The sequence below is a fragment of the Phalangium opilio genome, unplaced genomic scaffold (genome assembly GCF_054372755.1).
Source record: "Phalangium opilio isolate 3A_F unplaced genomic scaffold, DU_Popi_V2 ptg000390l_1, whole genome shotgun sequence".
NCBI lineage: Eukaryota > Metazoa > Arthropoda > Arachnida > Opiliones > Phalangiidae > Phalangium > Phalangium opilio.
The window spans coordinates 2,922,163-2,945,291 of record NW_028324234.1 but is presented as its reverse complement, the minus strand read 5'-3'; the positions used below and the strand labels follow the sequence as shown (position 1 = coordinate 2,945,291).

Here is a 23,129-nt window from a genome sequence, read left to right as displayed (position 1 = left end):
TTGTCCGGGGAATCTTTCCCATATGTAAGGGGAATATGTCCTACATTCTATTGAAGAAAAAAATTATGCTCTCAAACTAGGCATATTAATAAGGAATATAATCGAAAGAATCAGAAAAAACTTACCTCCTATGCAAATGGTAAGTAAAAATAAAATTAACGGAAATTGTTATCAAACTATCCAGTAAATTAATCGAAACAAACAAAGAAATCTTACTGCCTTTACAAAAAATAATGATGAAAAAATATCCAAATGTTTATCAAACTACGCTTAGAGTAAATAAATAAAACTCGAACTAAGCAGAAATATCATACCGACTATGGAAAACAAAATGTATAAAAACAAAATAATATGGAATATGTTATCAAACTAGGTAAATAACTAATGAAAATACTCGAAATAAACAGAAAAATCTCACCTTCTATCGAAAAAAAAAATGTTAAGAAAAAAGAACGGAAATAGTTATCAAACTATGCAATTAATTAATATAGTAAAACTCGAAATAAACAGAAAAATCTCACCTTCTATCGAAAAAAAATGTTAAGAAAAAAGAACGGAAATAGTTATCAAACTATGCAATTAATTAATATAGTAAAACTCGAAATAAACAGAAAAAATCTCACCTTCTATCAAAAAAAATTAATAATAATTAAGAAAAACAAAACGGAAATAGTTTTCAAATTAATAAAGCATTGAAATACAAAATAAAGCGGAAATATTTATCAAACAAGGTATAAAACTAATAAATAAAAACTCGAAATAAACAGAAAAATCCTACTGGCTATGCAAAACAAAATATTCAGAGACAAAAGCAAACAGAAATAGTTATCAAACAAGGTATAAAACTAATAAATCTATAATAATAAAAATTGTCGAAATAAAAAGAAAAATCTCACCTCCTTTTCAAAGACAAAGTAAATAAAGACAAAAATAACGAATATTGTTGTCAACCTATTCACTGAATTAACCGAAATAAAAAGAAAAATCTTACTGTCTATGCAAAACACAATTTTTAAAAAGCAAATAAAAATTAATAAGAATTGGACCTAGTAAACATTGAACAAAAATATATATCATTCAGATATGCAATCTTACTGACTACACAAAAAACAATGTTCAAAATAAAACAAAAAAGACTGTCTTCAAACAAGGAAAATAATTATTAAAAACAATATGAAGTAAACAGAAAAATCTTACGGGCTAAGCATTGCAAATAAGCGAAAATTTTCACTAACTAGGTTTATAATTAAAAATAAATATTTTCAATAAACAGCGAAATTGTACCATCTATACAGACAAAACACAATGTTTAAAAAAGTAAAATAAAACGAAAAGTTTTATCTCTGGACAAAATGAACAGTAAAATTTAGCAAAAAAACAAAATTACTGCCTATACAAACAAAACACAATAATTAAAATAAAAAAGGATAATTGTAATTGAATTAGTAATAGAACTTATAAAATAATAATCGACAAGCTCAGAAATCTTACCAACTTTGCATAACACAATGTCCAAAAATTGAAAAAAATATTTGCAAAATAGGCATATTATTATTATTTAAACGAAGAAATTAGAGATATCTTACATGCTATGCAAAACACAATGTTTAATAATAAAATAAATCGGAAATATTATTATACTAGTCTTTTTACATACTTAAAAAATATACATCAAACTCTAGACATAATTAAAAAATGAATTTTAGCAATATACAGAGAAATCTTACCGCCTATATAGACAAAACGCAATAAAATAAATATGAATAGTCGTAATAAAATTAGGAAAAGATTTAATCAGGAATAGATTTAATTATAGAAGTGGGAATGGAGAACAGAGTAATGTGGGCGCGCGTCAAAGTCCTGGACCCCCTTCCACGAGACGGAGGAGGGGTATCAAAGAAGAGGCGGGACATAGCGACAGAGGTAAAGACGAATTACGAATTTTTCGCCGTCCCTGACAGCAACGTCATCAAAACGTAGTTTAAGTGAGCCAATAAGATATTTTAAACTTTTCGTTACGTGTTGTTGGGAGAGGCTCTTTACTGGGCTATGAGTCGGACTGAAGCAAATACTAACCCTTCTCTATTCCTACTTCTAAAATTAAATCTATCCCTGAATTAATAAATAAATTATTGATAAGCTCAGAAATCTTACCAACTTTGCATAGCGCGATGTGCAAAATTAAAATATATATATATATATATATATTTATATATATATATAGATATATGGTTAAAATAGGCATATATTTATATATAATCGAAATAATCCAAAAAATAGAAGCTCACATCCTGTGCAAAACACAATGTTTAAAAATAAAAAAGATAAATGTTATCAAACTAGGCACACAAATAAAAAGTAAATATTTGCGGTAAACTGAGCAATCTTACCGCCTATACAGACAAAACCATAATGTTTAAAATAAAAAAATAATTGTTATCCAATAATGAATAGAATTTATAAGTAAATATTTGAAAAGCTCAGAAATCTTACCAACTTTGCAAAACACAATGCCAAAAATTAAAAAAAAAGATACGCATATTATTATTATTATTTAATTGAAAAAATCAGAAATATCTTGCACGCTATGCTAAACACAATGTTTCATAGCAAAAATAAATCAGAAATATTATTAAACTACTCTTTTCGCATAATTAAAAAATATATTGTTGCAATAAAAAGAGAAATCTTACCGCCTATACAGACAAAACGCAATAAATAAAAAGAACAATTGTAATCAAATTATGAGGAAAGGAACTAATAACTAGATTATTGACAAGCTCAGAAATCTTACCAACTTTGCATAACGCAATGTGCAAAAATTAAAATGTATATATATTTATATATACGTTGTCAAAAACGGATTTACGTAAGAAGAAGGTTGAACCTAGTAAATTTCCTACCCATCCTCGACTACTTTTTATGTTTTGATGGGAGTGGTTTATTATTTCAAAACTCGCGCTGGCCATCTATCCGCCTTATTCTCTCATATATTGGGCTTTAAATATAGATACTGCATAAGGCAAGTAAATAAAAATGATAACTTATAAATGTACTACAATAGCAATTATAGTACAAAATAAAGAAAAACCAGATACTTGAAGAAAATATTTGAGGAAGCATCAATTAAATATATTCGTAACTTAAAAACTTAATTCTACTAAATCGGCAGTTATATGGCATTGTTGTCCGTTTTGCTTTTTTACCACTGGAGCAATTTCGAAAAAAAAATATTTAACCACGAAAATAGAGATAACAATGACATTTTTGACCTCTAGAAACAAAATTTGTGGGTGGAGTCAAAATATAAGCAGACAAAGTTTCCCAATAAAGTATGCGAGGGTAGAATGTAGGACATAATCCCCCCTGGACATAATCCCCCCATTAGAGAAGAAAAAGACATAACCCCTCAGGTAGGAGACAAAATCCCCCGGACAATTTCCCCCGAATGGATGATGAAGACAAAATACCCCCAGCCCTAGGACAAACTCCCCCCAGCCCTAGGACAAATTCCCCCCAGCCCCAGGACACATTCCCCCCAATAAATGTAAAAAATAACATTTTGGAAAAGGCATACCTTTGTTGGTCGCTAATATATTTTGGAAAAGGTGGCAGCTAATTAATAGGAGAATATTTTAGAAAAGGTGCCTGCTAATTAATAGGAGAATATTTTGGAAAAGGTGCCAGCTAATTAATAGGAGAATATTTTGGAAAAGATGCCAGCTAATTAATAGGAGAATATTTTGGAAAAGGTGCCAGCTAATTAATAGGAGAATATTTTGGAAAAGGTGCCAGCTAATTTATAGGAGAATATTTTGGAAAAGGTGCCAGCTAATTAATAGAAGAATATTTTGGAAAAGGTGCCAGCTAATTAATAGGAGAATATTTTGGAAAAGGTGCCAGCTAATTAATAGGAGAATATTTTGGAAAAGGTGCCAGCTACTTAATAGGAGAATATTTTGGAAAAGGTGCCAGCTAATTAATAGGAGAATATTTTGGAAAAGGTGCCAGCTAATTAATAGGAGAATATTTTGGAAAAGGTGCCAGCTAATTAATAGGAGAATATTTTGGAAAAAGTGCCAGCTAATTAATAGGAGAATATTTTGGAAAAGGTGCCAGCTAATTAATAGGAGAATATTTTGGAAAGGTGCCAGCTAATTAATAGGAGAATATTTTGGAAAAGGTGCCAGCTAATTAATAGGAGAATATTTTGGAAAAGGTGCCAGCTAATTAATAGGAGAGTATTTTGGAAAAGGTGCCAGCTAATTAATAGGAAAATATTTTGGAAAAGGTGCCAGCTAATTAATTAACTACGCCACCAGATCGCTGAGGCTTCCAGTGTTTTAGATAATATTGATATTGTATTTTTTATTGTCGGGGGATTATGACCGGGGAATTTGTCTAGAGCGTGGGGGATTTTGTCTAGAGGGTGGGTAGATTTTGTCTAGAGGGTGGGGGATTTTGTCTAGAGGGTGGGGGGATTTTGTCTAGAGGGTGGGGGGATTTTGTCTAGAGGGTGGGGGGATTTTGTACTCTTAACTACGATGGGGGGAAAATGACCGGGGGATTTTGTCTTGAGAGAGGGGGGATTTTGTACGTTTTTTAAAAATGGGGGGATTATGACCGGGGGTCTTTTGTCTTGGGGGTATTTAGTCCGTATACCGCGAGGGTAGTACAAGAGACTACAGCTATGATCCGACGTTCTTAGTACATAAACCGGTTTCTGATATTGTTAAAATGGGCATCGAAATATTAAATTATCGAAATGATCAGAAAAATCTTACTTCCTGAACAAAACCAAATGTTTAAAAATAAAATAAAACGAAAATCTTTTCAAACTAGGCTTAACACATAATTAAAAAATATATATTTGCTATTAACAAAGATATATTACCACCTATAGGGACATAATACAAAGTTTAAGATAAAAAATATTACTGTTTCAAAAATTTTAATAGATCTAATAAATTAATAATTGACAAGCGCAGAAATCTTACCAACTTAGCATAACACAATGCACAAAAATATAAAAACATATATATGGTCAAAATAGGCATGTAGTTTTTAAATAATCGAAATAATCCAAAAAAAATAAAATCTCACATCCTAAGCAAAACACAATGTTTAAAAATAAAAAAGATAAATGTTATCAAACTAGGCACACAAATAAGAAGTAAATATTTGCGGTAAACTGAGAAATCTTACCGCCTATACAAACAAAACCAGTGTTTAAAATTAAAAAAAATGGTTTTCAAATAATGAATATAATTTATAAATAAATAATTGAAAAGCTCAGAAATCTTACCAACTTGTATTACGCAATGTCAAGAAGTGAATATATATATTGTCAAAATGGGTAAAATGTTTATTAAATTTAAGATATGAGATATATATAGGCATATAGTTATTAACAAGAACGAACTAAGGATACCTCGAGAACGTTGAAACAAGACAATGCTTGCGCCTTGAAGTCATACTTTTCATAATAAGAGGGAGGGGCTTATATTTTTTGGGAATATTCTAGCGCCCTCTAGAGTCATTTATTTCACGTTCCTAGCTGTTCCGACAGTGACCGAAAATGGAGTCTGACAGGGGCCAGGTCTAGGAGTAGGAGTGTTGGGATCTGTTTCATGAATAAAACTGTTTTAATCGTTAATGATGAACTGATATATTTAAAAAGAGTGGACCATAATGAAGTTGTAAAGAATCTAGATTTTTCTATTAGAGAGCCAGATTTATCTGGAGCAAAATCATTACAACGGATTTCTCAAGCCTTGGCGTACAACGCCAGGGCTTAAGGCTAGACAAGCTGAATGTGATTTATAACCCATCGATGGAGCTAAAAACGGGTTTTAAGGCGTTACCTAGACCGAAGGCGGTAACAGTTTTCGAAAGAAGTAAGACTCCGCGGTACCAGAGAACAATGTTACCATTTCACGTTCTTATGGTATCCTGAATTTGTTCTTGTTATTAAAAATTCTAAATTAAGAAAAAATCTTACATCCTATGTGAAACGCAATATTTAAGAGTAAAATAAAATGAATTTTATTTAAACTAGTCTTCTCACATAATTAAAAATATATGTTTGAAATATAACAGAGACATCTTACCGCCTATGCATAACACAATGTTAAAAAATAAAAACGATAAATGCTATCAAACTGGGCAAAGAATTAATAAATGAATAATCGAATTCAACAGAATTCCTACCTCCTATGCGTAACAGAATGTTCAAAAGAAATATTAATTTAAGTTTATGCTCAGACTTGGCCGAATAAATAAAATAAGCTTGGAAAAAAGAAAGAAGAAAAAAATATGGCTGGGTCCACCCTGTTATTTTTGACAACAAGTGTGAGGATTCACTGTTCAAAAAATGAGTCCAATCACTGTCCAAATTTACACAAAATAATCCCAATTTGGGTGGCAAGCGATATAAGGGTCCAAGCTTTAATCCGAAAATGGATGCCGTCGATTCTTGTTGCTAAACCCAACCTTACTAACTCAACATAAACGCCCTATAGGCTAGACCCGAACAAAGATAGGTTAGTATAATATAAAAGGGTAAAGGTAAAAAGGGCGGAGTGCAATAGTATTTCTGGATTACCTTCACACCTATTTACCTAGACATGCAGTAATTTCCCTTTATTGATAAGCAATTGCAGAAGTTAGAACAAAATACAGACAGACACGTTAGGTCACTCGGAGAAGAAAAAATCCACTCGTTCCCAACCCCTACTATATTTAAGAGAGTCACAATTGAAATATCTTTCGATTATTTACCTCAAAACGACTTCTCTATCCCGTTTTTATTAACTAACGATATCAATACTCGTCCTATATTAAGTTTGGATTGAGTTTCATGATACAGTGGAGTAAAGTCTTAATTACTCGCTTTTTGCATAAACTATAAAATGTATCCGGTCTACCGACTTCATATGCAATCTTCGTTACTCGTCCTATATAAACTTTGACTAGAGAGAGGTTTTTCTCCAAAATTTGAATAAATAATTATGTTAATCGGGAGTTACTTTTCACACTTCTTGTTGAATCGTTTAAAGAGACTTTTTCTTATTATAATTTGAACCTAGCTATTATCAAAAGTAATATAAGAAACCTCCCTTCGGGAGGAAAGTGTACAAAGGCGAATTATTCCCGATACATCCTCGTACCGCGAATGTCCCCGCGCACTTATACGGCCGTAAACAAAGTTTAAAAAATAGGGCTGGGCCGCGTAGAGCGTAGGAATACATTCTCTGATCTCGCGATTGCTTCGGCTGCTTAAGCGATTGCGTCGGCTGCTTAAGTGATTGCGTCGGCTGCTTAAGTTTGTCAATTTCACAAACTCATTGTAATTTTAAACTTTTCCAATGAAATAATTCATGCAGTATTTTTAGATTTTGATGATAATCAATCATTAATAGACAGGCAGTGACTAGATTATAGGATTTTCATAGGTCTTTGCATAAAATTTTAATTAAATCCTTACCTAGCCAAGGTATATGACTAACACTATACATAGAAAGATTTTAAAATGGTGTTATTATCTATCTCGAAATTTTATTCTTGTATTCATAATGTTCATCATCTTCAAACTAGATTTTTGTTTCGAAATAACCGTATGTGAATATTTATTAGTAATATCAGGAATCATCTGTGTCTGAATATGGTATTTGGCGGTTCGAGGATGTCTCGCGTGTTTTAACGTTATACCAGAAGTAAATAGGGGAAGTACGTATTCGTACCTTTAGCTAGTGCAAGTCGTCCTTCTCTCCCAGAAACAAGCTATCGCTTTAAATTGGCCAATCAGAGATAGGCAGAGAACCGATAGAAATTTTTGAAGGTGCGCCACCATACCGTGAGAAACCGAACTACAGAGTATAGACGCGTAGACGACGATTTCCGTCCTTCTTTCGCCCGGGTAGATTGACATTGAAAGTTATCGTTAAATTAAGAGTTAAAAATGGATAGTTCTGTCCAGTGTAATTTAGTATACCGTGAAACTAGTGACAAGAAAAGCCAGACAAGTTTTAAAGGCAAAACTAAAGGTATTCAAGTAGATTTTTCGCCAAATTCGAGTGACTTGTTAAGCCTCGGCCATAGTAAACTCAAGAAGTCTAATGTAAAGACACTACCAGAAGGATCAACAACCTCTCTGAAAGAACAAACCCAAGAGCTTAATGGTGAAACAAATGAGCTAGCTAAAAATGCCTCTGAATCTCAAACTTTAGTGACAATAGGAGTTGTTGGGGCTTTGCAACAACCAAATCTGAACTGTAAAATATTCGCGGATTCTTATGGTGTATCAAATTTATCTGAAACTGAAATATTAAGTCCAGCCTCCGGTAAAACTATAAGTGAATTTACAGACATTAGTGAGACTGCTTTAAGAAATCAAAATAAACGAAAAGCTTCAGATTCCGTAGAGAAGCTGAATACTCGAGCAGCAGCTAAGATTCCCTGTTCAGATAATCTTCAAATAACTAATGAGCGTCTTCAGGGAGTTTTAAATGTCATTAAAGATAGAACAGGTGGGTTAATTTTTTCTAATCAAAAATATTTCGCTTATCTAACAAGTCTTATAATTATTTCACCAGATATTGACTATATTTTGCAACATAACAAACACAGCTCAGTTTCGTGTTTGGAAATTTGGCGTAAAGACTCTCTTCAAGATATTGGGGGTTTGCATGAAGTTCCAGTGAAAATCAAATTTACCTCAGATGGCATTGTTTCTGTGGTTTTAGTTTTTAAGCCAGTTATTCAAGAAACTTATTGGGATTCTGAAAACTTGGCCATCGATCCAGCGCCTGTGTTTAGAGCGCCAAATTATCTTTCTGAAACAAACACCTTTTGTTCAGGCATTAAAAATGTCAGTAAATCGAGAATATCCATATTACAGGGTTCTTACACGACCATGAACACCTCGAAATGTCTGGGAATTTCAAAACAGGCGGGAAATGTCAGGGAAATTGTTAATAGGCCTAAAATGAATGGGGCAAATCTGTAAATGTCTGGGAATTTGAAAACAGGCGGGAAGTGTCAGGGAAATTGATAATAGGCCTAAAATGGACGGGACAAATCTTTAAGAGTCTAGGAATTTCAATCCAAAGATTTTGTGCGAACCCTGTATTATTACCTGGCTTGTACATTTCTAGAAAAGACAACTAATGTTTACAATTGGTTACTACTTTTGCAGGCCTTTCATTTCGGAAAACCAAAGAGTTTAGAAATTTTACACCATCCTTGCGAAAGGCAGCAATCTAAACTCTGTCCAATTTTGTTCAGAATACCTAAAATAAAATCTTCTGTTTCTGCATCAGGTAGTGAGAATGGATTTATGTGCCCAAAATGCTCCTCGTTAGATAAGTAAGTACTTACACTCATTCTAAACTACAATTACTAGACATATTTTTAATGAAACTTATTTCAGGTACCTTAGACATAGAAAGAAAGCTGTGGATGTAACACCAAGAACTAAACTAAAAAGAAGACACATCAGTTCCAAATTCCCTATCCAAGATTTAACACCAAAAAGTAGAAACATACGATTTAAGAATTTACGCAATCAAAGATATCGGCTAAGTAAAAGAATTCTACAAATGGAAAAAGAAGTCAAGGAAAACGCCATAACTCTTAATACTGAACAAAGTTATGAATTAGCTCAAATGCTTAATGAAATTAATTTGAATCACAAAGATGATTTTATGAAAGCCATTTCCGAAGTCAAGAAACGGAACCCTCTTCTATCAAAAGCGTTCAAGATGTCTTGGAAGACCGATAGTGAAAACAACAAGTTATCCACATTTTTAAAAGACCAAGAGAAACATTCAGAAACTAGGAAGGGGAATACTTGGAGCCCTCTAACTTATCGTCTGGCCCTCACCTTGTACTCAAGATCACCCGCATCATACAGAGCACTGAAATCTCTGCAGATTTTTAATTTGCCAAGTATACACACTATTCAAAAGAAAGTTCAGAAGATGAAATGTGACGCGGGTATAGATATTGAATATCTGTTAAGAGAGAGCGAAAAGTTTAAGACTAAGTTCGATACTAATATAGAAAACGAAAGACCGCCTCAAGAAGGTTTCCTAGTATTAGACGAGGTCAAGGTAATCGGTAAAATGGTGTGGAATGCAAATACCAACGAATTTATTGGATTAGCTATGGATAAGGAGGAGATACCGTCGCTACATAACTTTTATAAAAATACGTCTGTAAATGAGTGCTTAGCTGCCCAGTACGTTCTTCAATTCATTTGGAGATGCGCTGGACAAAAATTTGACGTAATTGGTCCTTATTTTCCAAGCCACGTACCCTTCACTCACGAGGAATTAACAGTTCAGACACAGAAAAGCATATTTGCTTTCCAATCTGTTGGATTTTTTATATCAGCAATTATTTGCGATGGCGCTAGCTCTAACTTGACCATGATCAAATCCAGCCATGGTGTAACTGGTCAGTACTCTTACACATCTAGAGAAGATGGAACTTTAAACTTTGATGTTGAACCAAGATTTCGAAACCCATTATTGCCGGACCGATGGATCTATTGGATCATCTGTCCCAGCCACCAATTAAAAAATCTCATAAATGGGCTGAGTCATTCAAAAGAAGGTGGCACAAGATCATTTGAAAAGGGCAACATTGGCTTCGGTTGGAAACAAATAGAAGACGTTGAAGCAAGAGAAGATGAAAGAAAGAAAAACCTTGAGCTTTCTCAAGTGAAAGGTTTACGTCACGCATATATTGAGCGGGACGCATGGACGAAGTTAAATGTTACGCCCGCAAAGATACTTCAACAGCTGCCATTTTTGAGTGAACTTTACAATTATGCCAACCCAAACACAACTTTTCTGCCACTGCATGCTGTGGGTGACAAAAATAATGCTATTTGTGAAGAAATACAAGCACCCCATGATGAAAAGGAAGTTATGGCGTGCTATGACTTCTTAACAGCATGCCATAACTTATTTGAAGTTGGCTTTCTTTCTCACAAAAAGGTACACTCTGTCGAAAGCGAACCAGCCCAAAACATTTTAAAAGGTTTCAAATACTTCGAAAGCTGGGCTACAGAAACCCTTAAAAGTAATAAAGATTTGTCAGGAAAAGATGGAAAGACCTTCTTAGCTTGGCAAACATGGGATCTGTTGCGTGTGATGGTATTTGGATTTCTTGGGTTTGTTAAAGACTTTCACCAAAGAAATCCTAGTTTTTATGTCTATCCTGTCAAAGTAAATGGCAGCGTTGTAGAATCCTTTTTCAGCCAGTTACGTTTCGTAACAGCTGGCAAACTAACTAGCACAAATTACAAAACTGCTCGTAGATCCATCCTTATCAGTGCTGACATGAAAAGCCCCAAGAAAAATGAAGTTCAAACTGGCGAGAATGCTTACAGAAACGTGGAGTTAAATGTTTCATCTATATTAGATTTGCCAAATATAGACAAATGAACTATGAATAAAGAAATTTTTTTAATTTGAACAGTGAAAAGACAGATAATTTGTGGTAATGTCTTTATTGTGAAACTCATAAGTTAACACACGATAGAAATTATCTTGTATCACACTTCAGCTATCACAAACTCATAACACAGGATAGAAATTATATTGTATCACACTTCAGCTATCACAAGTAGACTAAAAACATTCAACCATTTTGTTTTCTAAAATTCTTAATATTTGGCTTATAAGCTAGGAACATTAAAAACTACATCTACTAATAAATAAAATCCATTTTAAAATTAGGTTTTCGAATTCTTCCTCTAATTGAGGCACTTTTGGCGTTGGTTTGTTCTACTAAACCAGATTGCGTGGAATTTCTTTGGCTTGAAGTTAATTCGTAGTTTTCACTTCTAGATGAGTTGATTTTCTTTGAGATCGCTTGGGCAGAATTAATTTTCTTTGAGATCGCTTGGGTAGAATTAATATTCTTTGAGATTGTTTGGGCAGAATTAATTTTCTTTGAGATCGCTTGGGCAGAATTAATTTTCTTTGAGATCGCTTGGGTAGAATTAATATTCTTTGAGATTGTTTGGGCAGAATTAATTTTCTTTGAGATCACTTGGACAGAATTAATTTTACTCAAGGTAGATTCATTTATTTTGCCTCGTTTAGTGGGGTTTGTTTTGCTTGAGATTGGTGAAACCGGTCTTGAGTTTTTTTCGGTAAATTTGGCAGGTTTTGTTTTGCTTAGAATTGGTGAGGTATTCTTGGCAGAATATTCAAGTGAAGTTGTCTTGCGCATGTTTTTTCTTGGTGTTTGTTGACTAGAACTTCGTTGTTTTATCTTTTTCTTTGGTTGGATATTCGCCTTACTTTTTTTGGACCCAGATGATAGTTGATATAGCTGATCCCTTAATAACTGCCCCCCTTGACCACGGTTCTTCTTTTTCCTATTGATTTGCTCAGTTTTAGCGGAAATAAAGTCATTTAGAATAGCGTGGCCCATCTTTCTCAGGTGGACCTTTCGGAATTCTTCCAAAATTTCTCTTGAAAAGCCACGTTTTAGAATGCCATCGATAGAAGATACAGCCGAGTAGAACATTTTTTCCAAATTTTTATCCAAAAGAAGTATTTGCATAGTTTTCTCTAAAATAAACCAATACGATATAACTCCATTATTTCAGTTAAATTAGAAATTTGGTTGTCAGATGTTGACCAAAAAATTTACTTATCACATTGCGTTCCCCGATAGTGCAAATTTCTTTATATTGGGTAGCAACGACCCGCCCAACTTCGTCTGTATATTGCACAAGTAATTCGTGTAAGAAATGCATTCCACCTTTGTCTCGGTTATGCATAGCTTTTGGTATCATTTTGGCACTTTTAACAGGATCACGGAGCAAGAGGGCAATTTCCAAAAACTGTGAAGCTTTGCTAACCTGAGAGTTAGAAAGATTTTTATTGTCCAATCGTCTCTTATTAACATTAATCATTTCCCCAAGGGCTCCTCCTCCTAATCTGTATGCTGCGTATATTATATCCGTTGGTTTATGCCTTAAAGATATTTTAGGTTCATCATTAATTTGAACTTTATCCACGTTGGCTTCCCAGAGATTTGACTTTAAATTATTCATTTCTTCTTCATTGTTGCAATCTAGAATAGCATTGTTATGTAATAGCCTATCGTAAAGTTTAATAGATGGCGCTGGCGGATGATCACGTGGTACGGGCGAGTGAGCCCGAGTCGGAAAGAGCTAGAATGATCATTATACAATGTGCTACTGACCTGTTAACAATAAACTAAATTAGACTTTATAAAGTGTTACCTTATTAATCACAACATGGTGATAGAGGTGGGATAGAAGTGACAAACGTACTGTATCACTCCGCTCAATAGATTAGCGACGAACAACGATCCCTGGACTAATAATAATGACAAGTTTCAAAGGCCCAACGCACTTAGTGCCAGGCGCGGATCCAGCCTCGGCCTGGCGTGAGTATAAAGAAAGTTTTGAAATCTATGCGACTGCTGCGAATTTAGGCATAGAGACTGTATCTCGACAAAGAGCCACGTTTCTGCATATATTAGGCCCGGCTGGCCGACGCATATATAACACGTTAACGATACCTGAAACTGGAGATGCACTAACCCTACCTGTGATTTTTGCCGCACTCGACGCTTATTACGCACCCTATAAGAATGTAACCTACTTGCGATACATGCTGTTATCGACAACACAAACTCAAGCACAGACATTTGATGAATTCCTTATTGACGTGCGGACCAAGGCCCAAAACTGTGAATTAGGTACTCTACATGATGACATCATCACTTTAATGATTGTTAAGGGTGTTAGATCCGAAATAATACGCAAAAAGCTTCTTACAATACCGCGTTTGACATTACGTGAAGCTATGCAGATATGTCAGGCTGATGAAAGTTCCACCGTTTATGCCGGGGCAATGTCCAGCCATCCAAATCGAGACTCTCATACACAGCCTATAAGCAACATTGATGTCATTCACCGACAAAACAAGATGAACGCCTACCGCCCTTCAGGTCGCACCCGCACTCTGAGGCCACTCACGTCACAACCACGTTATGGACATACTCGTTTCTCGGGACGCCATCACAACCATTCGACTCAATTTCGCCCCGGGCCGCCCCACCATTTGCACCCGTACAACACATCACCACGCTGTTCTCGATGTGGCACCTCTCATGACAATCGTCCCTGCCCTGCCCAGACTACTTCCTGTGTACGTTGCGGTATTCGCGGCCATTGGGCTAGCCGCTGCCGGGTTACTCACGCTATACATAGTACACATCCTTTACCAGTGAATGAAGATTATCAACGACATCAACCGCCTGATATGTACTATACAGATTATGATACAGAAGATTCCAATGACACCGAAGAACACTACGATCCCAACGTGCCCATGGAGCCCTTTTGGGGACAGAACCAGGAATACACTGATGATTACGTCACATACAGCCTCACATTACAGCCGCTTTCGGCAGGGAATCTTCCTATTCCGTCCTGCCTCACTCTACATACATTGGCTCAGGATAAAGATGAGATATATGATCAGGTCTATCTGTATGACTCCCCTACCACTTTCAAAGTGGATACGGGATCGCAAGTAAATATCATAACGGAACAGATGTACAACTCCCTTCCGGAACGACCACCAATCTCGCCTCCCTTGCATACAATCACAGCCTACTCGGGTCATATGGTCCCAATGATAGGAGTCACCATGATACCCTGTTCTACACTTAACGCCAAGGCTACATTTCCGTTCTATATTTCAAGAGAATCCCGCACCCCCATCCTTGGCGCCAAGGCTTCAATGGGATTAGGGCTGATTTTCAGAAAGCCGCCAAATGGACAAATACTCCCATTGCCCCACAAGGATATGATTACCGCCAACGTTGACTCACTTCTGATTCAACCTCAAGCCGTCATACAGCAATATCACGAATGTTTTGACGCCATAGGACAACTCCCAGGTGAATATTCCATAGAACTCAAACCTAATGCGATACCATCCATTTCAGCGGCCCATCAAATACCTTTTGCATATCGGAACGCAGTACATACTGAACTTCAACGTATGCAACAGGAAGGTATAATTATCCCCGTTACGGAACCGACAGACTGGGTCCACCCAATGGTGGTAGTACCTAAACCAAGTCCAGATTCAAACCAAATCAAAGTCCGTATATGCCTGGACCCCAGGAAACTTAACACTTCCATAAAACGACAACCATATCCTCTTCCGACCACACAGGAGATATTTTCACAACTGCGGGGAGCTAATATCTTCACCGTATTGGACGCTCAGAGTGCCTTTTGGCAAATTAAACTCACTGAAGAAAGTTCCAAACTCTGCACATTTGCCACACCTTATGGACGTTTGCGGTTTACCCGTTTGCCTTATGGTATCGTCACAGGCACTGAAATTTGTCAACATGCAATGCGCTCACTCTATCCTACGAGAGACTTCCCTAACGTCTACATTTCTACAGACGACTTCCTAATTGCCGATGCTGACATCACACGCCATACAGATACTCTCATAAAAGTATTTGATCGCGCTATTACGACGGGATTGAAGTTTAATTCCACAAAAATGCAATTGGCCGTTCCTAAAATAAACTATCTGGGTCATATCATAAGTGCCGTGGGCATTGAGGCTGATCCTAAGAAAACCACCGCCATTTGCTCCCTTCCACCTCCACGTGACAAAGCTGCCTTACAGAGTTTTCTAGGGATGATAAATTACATTGCTAAATTCATCCCTGAAGCCAATCAGCACACGGCACCCTTGAGAACACTATTGAAGAAGGAAGCGGTTTTCACGTGGGAGCCAGACCACCAACAACATTATGACCAACTTAAAAAATTCGCCTCTACAACACCGGTCCTAGCATTTTTTAATCCTCAAGCTCCAATTATTCTCTCCGTTGACGCGAGCCAGATAGGCGCAGGAGCTGTCTTAATGCAAGACGCGCACCCTGTCGAATACGCGTCGACTTCTTTCAATCTCACCCAATCAAGATATGCCCAAATCGAAAAGGAACTCTTGGCCATCGTATTCGCATGTGAACATTTTCACTACTATGTGGCCGGCACTCCTATCACCGTCCATACAGATCATAATCCCCTTATTGGACTTTCGAAAAAACCGCTCCATTTAATATCTCCACGCTTACAAAGGTTGCTAATGAGACTTTTTCGTTATCAAATTAAACTAGTATATGTCCCTGGACCACAATTGCATATAGCGGACATGCTATCAAGAGCCCCGCAACAACATCAACTCATTGATACGACTAATTTAGAAGGACCACACACAGCAGTTCATGTCATCACTGCCATACCAACAGACGAACTAGCGCAATACAAAATGGCCACAAATCAAGATGAGACCTTAGTAAAGGTAATAGAATTATCACAGAAAGGCTGGCCCCGCACTGTGAAAATGCTCGCCCCTGAAATGCGGCCTTACTGGCCACACCAAGAAGAACTTTACACGCAGGACGACCTGCTGTTTCGAGGAGCTACCTTGGTAATCCCTAAAGCTATGCGGACGCAAATCATGAAGAAAATACATAATACACACCAAGGTATCAACTCCTGTATCGCAAAAGCAAAGATCAATGTTTTCTGGCCATCTCTTACTCGGGATTTAACAGAGTTCATACAAGCATGTGATATATGCAACAACAGAGCGAGCGCAAACCAAAAACTTCCGTTAACACCTCATCCGATACCGACCCTACCATGGGAACTTGCCGGCATGGATTTGTTTCAAGTGAACTCTCAGAAGTACATATTACTGGTGGACTACTTTTCTAAATACATAGAAGTACAAGAAATGTCTCTGACAACTACACAAGCGATCATGGTCTTTCTGGACGCTCAATTCGCTCGTTACGGCCCCCCTCAACGCATTATTTCGGACAATGGTCCTCCTTTTAATTCTGCCATATTAAAACAGTTTATGCTACAATGGGGAGTGGACCATGTGACATCTTCGCCACATTACCCTCGATCCAATGGTATGGCTGAACGGGCCATTCAGACAATAAAAAACTCCCTTATTAAGGCTCAACAGGAAGGCAAAGGCCTACAGCAGGTTCTTCTCGAATATCGTACAACGCCAAAAACCAACCTAACTTCCCCAGCCGAACTTAGTATGGGACGCCGTCTAAGAACTCCAATGACAACAACAAACTATGCCCTGGAGCCGCACTATACGCTCCGAGACACACGGCACCAACTTCGAAAGCAACAAGACGATATGATATCCCAGTATAACGCAAAAGTAACAAAAAATCTACCACCGTTACATCAAGGACAACTTATACACTATCACGCTAACCATAGAAACTGGCTCCCAGCTAGGATTATCGAAAAAGGGCCCGAACCTCAATCTTACATAATCCTAAAAAACGATGGTAAACAGCTGCGCCGAAATCGGATACATCTGAGACCAACCATAGCCCCGACAATTGACCGGCCTATCAGTAAAACGAGACAACCAATACATACTGAACAAACAAGCAATATAAGTATGGCACAGACAATAGTGCCATCGAAACGATTGCAGCGGACCACTCTCCAAATAGAAAATCCTAATGGCTGGGAAACAGGACAGATATCGCAGACAAATGAAGAAGTTCAGCCAACAAACAGATTACAGACACAGGACAAACCACAAAGTCCACAACAAATATCATTACCACCATCACACGAACCAAACCTAAGGAAGACCTATCCAACAGTGCCAGGAAACTCACCACGACTCGCACCACCATCGACAGCCAATTTGATGTCCCCAATGGCATGCAAAGGACCTCCTAAACAACCCGCGTTCACACCACATTTATCATTAAATAACGCAGGCGACACCATTATAAGGACAAGAAGCGGACGGATAACTCAGCCGCCGCTACGTTTTAAATAATATAGAAGAAATTGTAAAAGCGAAATATTAATTGTAAAATAGACTAGTGTATGGTATATTGTCAAAATATTAATGATGAAATAAGTTAGAGACTTTAAAATGTATTTGTAAAATATTGACAGAGAAAGATGTTACACAATGGCTTTAATTTTAAAGATTCAGTAAAAGATTTTAAAATGTATTTGTAAAATATTGGAAGAGAAAGATGTTATGTAATAGCCTATCGTAAAGTTTAATAGATGGCGCTGGCGGATGATCACGTGGTACGGGCGAGTGAGCCCGAGTCGGAAAGAGCTAGAATGATCATTATACAATGTGCTACTGACCTGTTAACAATAAACTAAATTAGACTTTATAAAGTGTTACCTTATTAATCACAACAAGCATGAGCTATCCAATTCAAAATTACAACTATATCCTCAACCATCCCATCAGACTTTGATTTCAAATATTTGACAATTATATCTATCATTTTCTTATCACTTTCACTCGCTCTTTCTTCGGTTTCAATTCCAAGCGCCAGTGAAATCACAGATGTTCTCCAATTTTGCCATGAATTTAAAAAAAATCCATAGCCCCCAGCTTTTTCATTTGTTTTAGTAGGTTTAGCAACATCTTTAAGGTACTCAAATTTGCTAACCATAATGTTAAATAGCTCTTCAAAATCACCACTTTCTTTAAGCCTGTCAAAGATCTTATACCTTTTTTCAAACAGGGAAATGGCTTTAAATTCTTCCCTTACATTAGTAGTAATGTTGCTTATGTTCATTTTTATACCTAAATGTAAAAAATATATCGTTTTATTAATATAATCGGAGTTAATAACGATTTTTTCATATATAAACTTGTAATGCACGCTAATACTCACAGGTCAGTCAGGTACCATAACAAAATCAGCATTCAGCTGGATAGCAGACGAACCTTCGAAGAAAATAGTTTCTTGTATTCATCCGCGGTTTCCCGCCAAAAAAAGCGGATAGTCAGTGGCGCGAAAAAACCGATAAAGTGACGTCTCGCGAAATAGCTAAGAATACGTACTTCCCCTATTTACTTCTGGTTATACCAGGAGCAGATGACAAAGGAGTCTCGGACGCTAGCTTCCATAATGTAGAGGGCAATGGGATCCGCGAACGTCACGGTTATTAACCAAAATCATTACGCCAGTGCCACCTCTCGTAGGAAATTTGAGCTTTATTTTCCAACCAATAGCGTGGCTGCAAAGTCTCGAAAGGAGATCTGGGAAATCGCGTCTGGAGCCTCTCTTTAAAATTACGTATCGTCTGCTTATAATTAGCCTAGGCTTAACGGGTATTAGAGTTAAAAAATGGATTTCAACAGCTTTTTAATCTTTTTTTTAGACTAAAATTGATAATGAAAAGCCCAGCGAGTAACGTATGTACATTATTAAAAACCTAAAATGTGTTTCAGTTATTTTTTTTCTAAATTTCTTCTTGAATTAAATGATAGCTACAAGAGGTTGGGAAAAGTAATCATTCACGATCTTTTAAAGCCCAAAAAGTAAGAGACAGTGATTTCGTTTCCAACCTCTTGTAGCAGTCAATTAATTCAAAAGAAATACGGAATATTTTGGCCCTAAAACACATATATAACATTGTGTTTCGGCATCTTTTAAAACCTTGCTTTTATCTTTTGAAAACCCAACCCCAATCATTCCAGTGGGCACAAATTGTTAATTAAGCCTTACCTGGGTTTCTCTGCTAGTTTGGACTTAATTTGACTATTTAGTAGGTTTAAAGTCACAAAATGTAGTCTTATCTTTTATCTTAATACCAACGGTTACAGCTGTTTGAATAAAGTGTATATTTATGTCGCGATCCGATAAGACGAACCTGAGTAGCCACCGTTAGTCCGTTATTACAAAAACATTCCCAGCAGACTTTGGTGCCAGATATAATCCACCAAAAGCATCGTCTGCTATAATGTCTGATAGCGCCTCTATGGCAAACGATACCGCTACAGCTGTGACGTACGCGGGTGCCATTGCCCTCTATATTGTGGAAGCTAGCGTCCGAGACTCCTTTGTCATCTGCTCCTGGTTATACCTATGGCGTCTTGTATACTTCCCTCCCGTAGGGAGGTTTCTTATATTACTTCTGCTATTATTGACGTTTGACGCCTAGAGTATGTCTCTTTCGCGAGTGACTGAAAGACCTTAAGATGGTGTAGTTAGACAGATTGGTGACGACAGATATTATACTAGTGGTCAGCGTTTACTTGGGTCATTACGGTTTTCAAGATTTCCGTAAACTGTGAATATTGTCCGGAAATGGAGAACACTTACGTTCAGATTAGGAAACTGCGAATGTGGTCCCTTGGGAGTAACAACAGACCAACAGATAGACAGACAGACATACACACTGACAGATGAAGACGTCAAGAACTGGACCTCTCCATAGCACTGGCACTCGGTGAAGTAAATAATCAAGCCTGTATATAGGCTTCACATGAGTCCAATATTGTTCGACAATTATCCAATGTCGCTTAGATATTAGGCAGAGATCGGTTAAATATTACATCAATATGGGCTCGATATTAGTCCAATATCGATTAGAAATTTATTCAATGTGGTTATCATTGCAGTTCAAAATCTCTTAGACATTAGTCAAATATGCGCTTGATATTGGAATTTTACGAGTACATTTCCCCAACTTGCGTAAAATATGGATAATATGCTGACCATTTCTGCGTCATAATTGATCCCTAATGATGCTGGATCCAATTTTGGATGAGACTCCAAATCAGGCTTATCATTTGATCGTCCCTTTTTGGACACAATTTACGTTATCCAAAAATAGACGAAAAACTGAGCTGTCTCAGAGTCAGCCGTTTGGAAACTTTTACTTCCAAATTGGGACAGCATTTTTTAACAGTGTTCGATGAGATAAACATGTTGGGGAACTAAGGCCTTAGTTAAAGAATCAATAAAATCTCTAATCAGCCATCCAAAGACCTTGTTAAAATTCGGAACCAATTGTTAAATAGCCAATACCCTAAACCTATTTTAAATAAATTCCTTAAACAAAACAATTCTATTACCAATATTACTACAACAGCCAAAAAAAATAAGGAATCTGAAAAATGGCTTTTCTTACCTTATTACAAGGGATTTAATGAAACCCTTCAGAGGAAGTTAAGACCTTTTAATATTAAAATTATTAACAAAAAAGCTAAGGATTTAAGGAGTGCCTTAGTTAAATGGGAATCGGAATCTGATAGAGATAAAGTTGATATTTTAAATACTTCGGGCATAATTTATAAAATTGAATGTAAAACCTGTAATAAGGTTTACATCGGGGAGACAGAAAGAAAACTACTTGATAGAGTCAAGGAACATAAAAGAGATGTCAAAAACAAAAAAGAAACAAATGCCATATTTGTTCATCTAAAATTTAATACTTCACACCAGATTAATTGGGATAATATCTCTATTTTGGCTAAAGAAAAGGATTATTTTAAACGTAAAATTACTGAAAGCATATTTATAAAAAAATTTAAACATAACAATTTTAATTTAGAAGCCGGAATCTCCTTAAAAAATAATTGGAACATTAATAACCTATTAAAATATAAAAATAAAAATAAATAAATTCCCGCGCCAACCTGGCACCCTCTAGATGTAAATAATCTCCTAGGGATAAAATGTTATACTCCCCCCCCTTTTTTAGATATATTGTTTTTTAGTTTTTTAGTGTATAGCTTATTAATGTGAAACTCACTATGGTTCACCAGACTGAACGACGAGCCGCGGCTCGAAACGTCTCATTTTTAATTTGGATGTTTTAAATAAATTATTATTTAACTCTAATTACACGTGGTTTATCTCCGTAAATTTCTTTAATTTTCTAAATTACTTCACACCCGTGTATAATAATAGTTATGTTTGACCTTTTTAAAAAACAGAAATTGTTTTATGGAATTATAACATTTATGTCATATAAACCATAGAACTTATTTTCAAGCATGAATTATTAAAATAAAAACTATTCACAACGCAAGTAAGTGAAACGATTTAATCGTTCTTAAACCTTATATTGTAAATTTATTGCAATAAGGAGAGACACGGCCTTTAATACGGTGTTTAAAAGAAATAAACGAAATGCGTGTTATTAAAGCTCAGTAACTCGAATAAAAAGCGGAACTTGGCTTCTATTCATGGCGCAATGTTTTTGATAAAATAAATAAAATTTATTATGATTAAATCTAAGCGGTTTTCTACGAAGGAATATTTGGATTAAGACGAATAATCTAACATCTAACCATAGCGGAAGGATTTAAGTCGAAAAAGCACCAAACATATTGTATTATCTGAATTCACTCGCAATGAAAATAGCAAGCTTACCCTCTGTTACAAACGAAATGTTTTATTAGAAAATAAAGAGAAAAACGTGTATATAAGTTAAACTAACAAATAATCGAAAATAATCGGAGACAAACTTACTGGCTTTTTCATGTCGTGATTCTATTTAGAGAAATAAAAATATATCATGTTCTGATGAATTATTTCTTAGAAATCGATCTGCTTCTATCTATTCACGCTACAACAACCCCCTGAAGCTTAATTATAACACTCAGAATGAGGCTGTAGAAGTTGTAGAACACAAAAGTCTATGGTAGCCAATCTCAGATTAAAACATGTATCTTAAAGCATATTTTATTTCTATACAGGGTGGTAACCTTGGTCGGAGACAAGTCTCGTAATTTCTCCTAATAAGCGAGATAGTAATTACCTTGAAATTCGATATTCTCCACCAGACTAAAAATGGATAACATCAGGATAAAAAGAATCAAAGATGAGCGAACGAGAGTCTGAAGGAATGACATCTTTGTATAACTGTAAAAAGTCATGTTTATGGAAAGTTAATTGCGATTTGCAAAAATCTAAACGTCCTGCCTTGGATATTTTGTTGGAAAGGCGCTAAACATCAATAAATTACATGACTAAGAAGTATTACAGGTAGGGACTGAAATGTGCTAAAAGGTTCATATAAAAATTTAAAAACTTACATAGCAATGAAGTTTAGTGTTCTTTTGAACTCAGTGTTGTTTGTGAGCTAGGATTTCAATGATTAAATCTACCACCTCGATTTTTCCGCCAATACCTTTACTTTATGGCAGATGTTAAATTTCCATAAAACTCTTTAACTAGAGAGTATAGACGCGGTGTACTGGCGTCAGTTGTTTGTG

General features: G+C 35.9%; 2 protein-coding genes across 2 annotated transcripts; both read left to right on the top strand.

Annotated features, from left to right (window-relative positions):
* Positions 1 to 7,960: 7,960 nt before the first annotated feature.
* Positions 7,961 to 11,453, top strand: LOC149596203 (uncharacterized). Its single transcript, XM_089861310.1, has 4 exons — positions 7,961 to 8,528; positions 8,595 to 8,869; positions 9,197 to 9,366; positions 9,431 to 11,453. The coding sequence occupies exons 1-4, from the start codon at positions 7,961 to 7,963 to the stop codon at positions 11,451 to 11,453; spliced, it is 3,036 nt and encodes a 1,011-aa protein (XP_089717436.1).
* A 1,923-nt stretch (positions 11,454 to 13,376) lies between these two features.
* LOC149596202 (uncharacterized) lies at positions 13,377 to 17,924 on the top strand. The gene is made up of 3 exons (XM_089861309.1): positions 13,377 to 13,437; positions 13,486 to 15,167; positions 15,243 to 17,924. Exons 1-3 carry the CDS (start codon positions 13,377 to 13,379, stop codon positions 17,922 to 17,924), a joined length of 4,425 nt encoding a protein of 1,474 aa, XP_089717435.1.
* Positions 17,925 to 23,129: the final 5,205 nt, after the last annotated feature.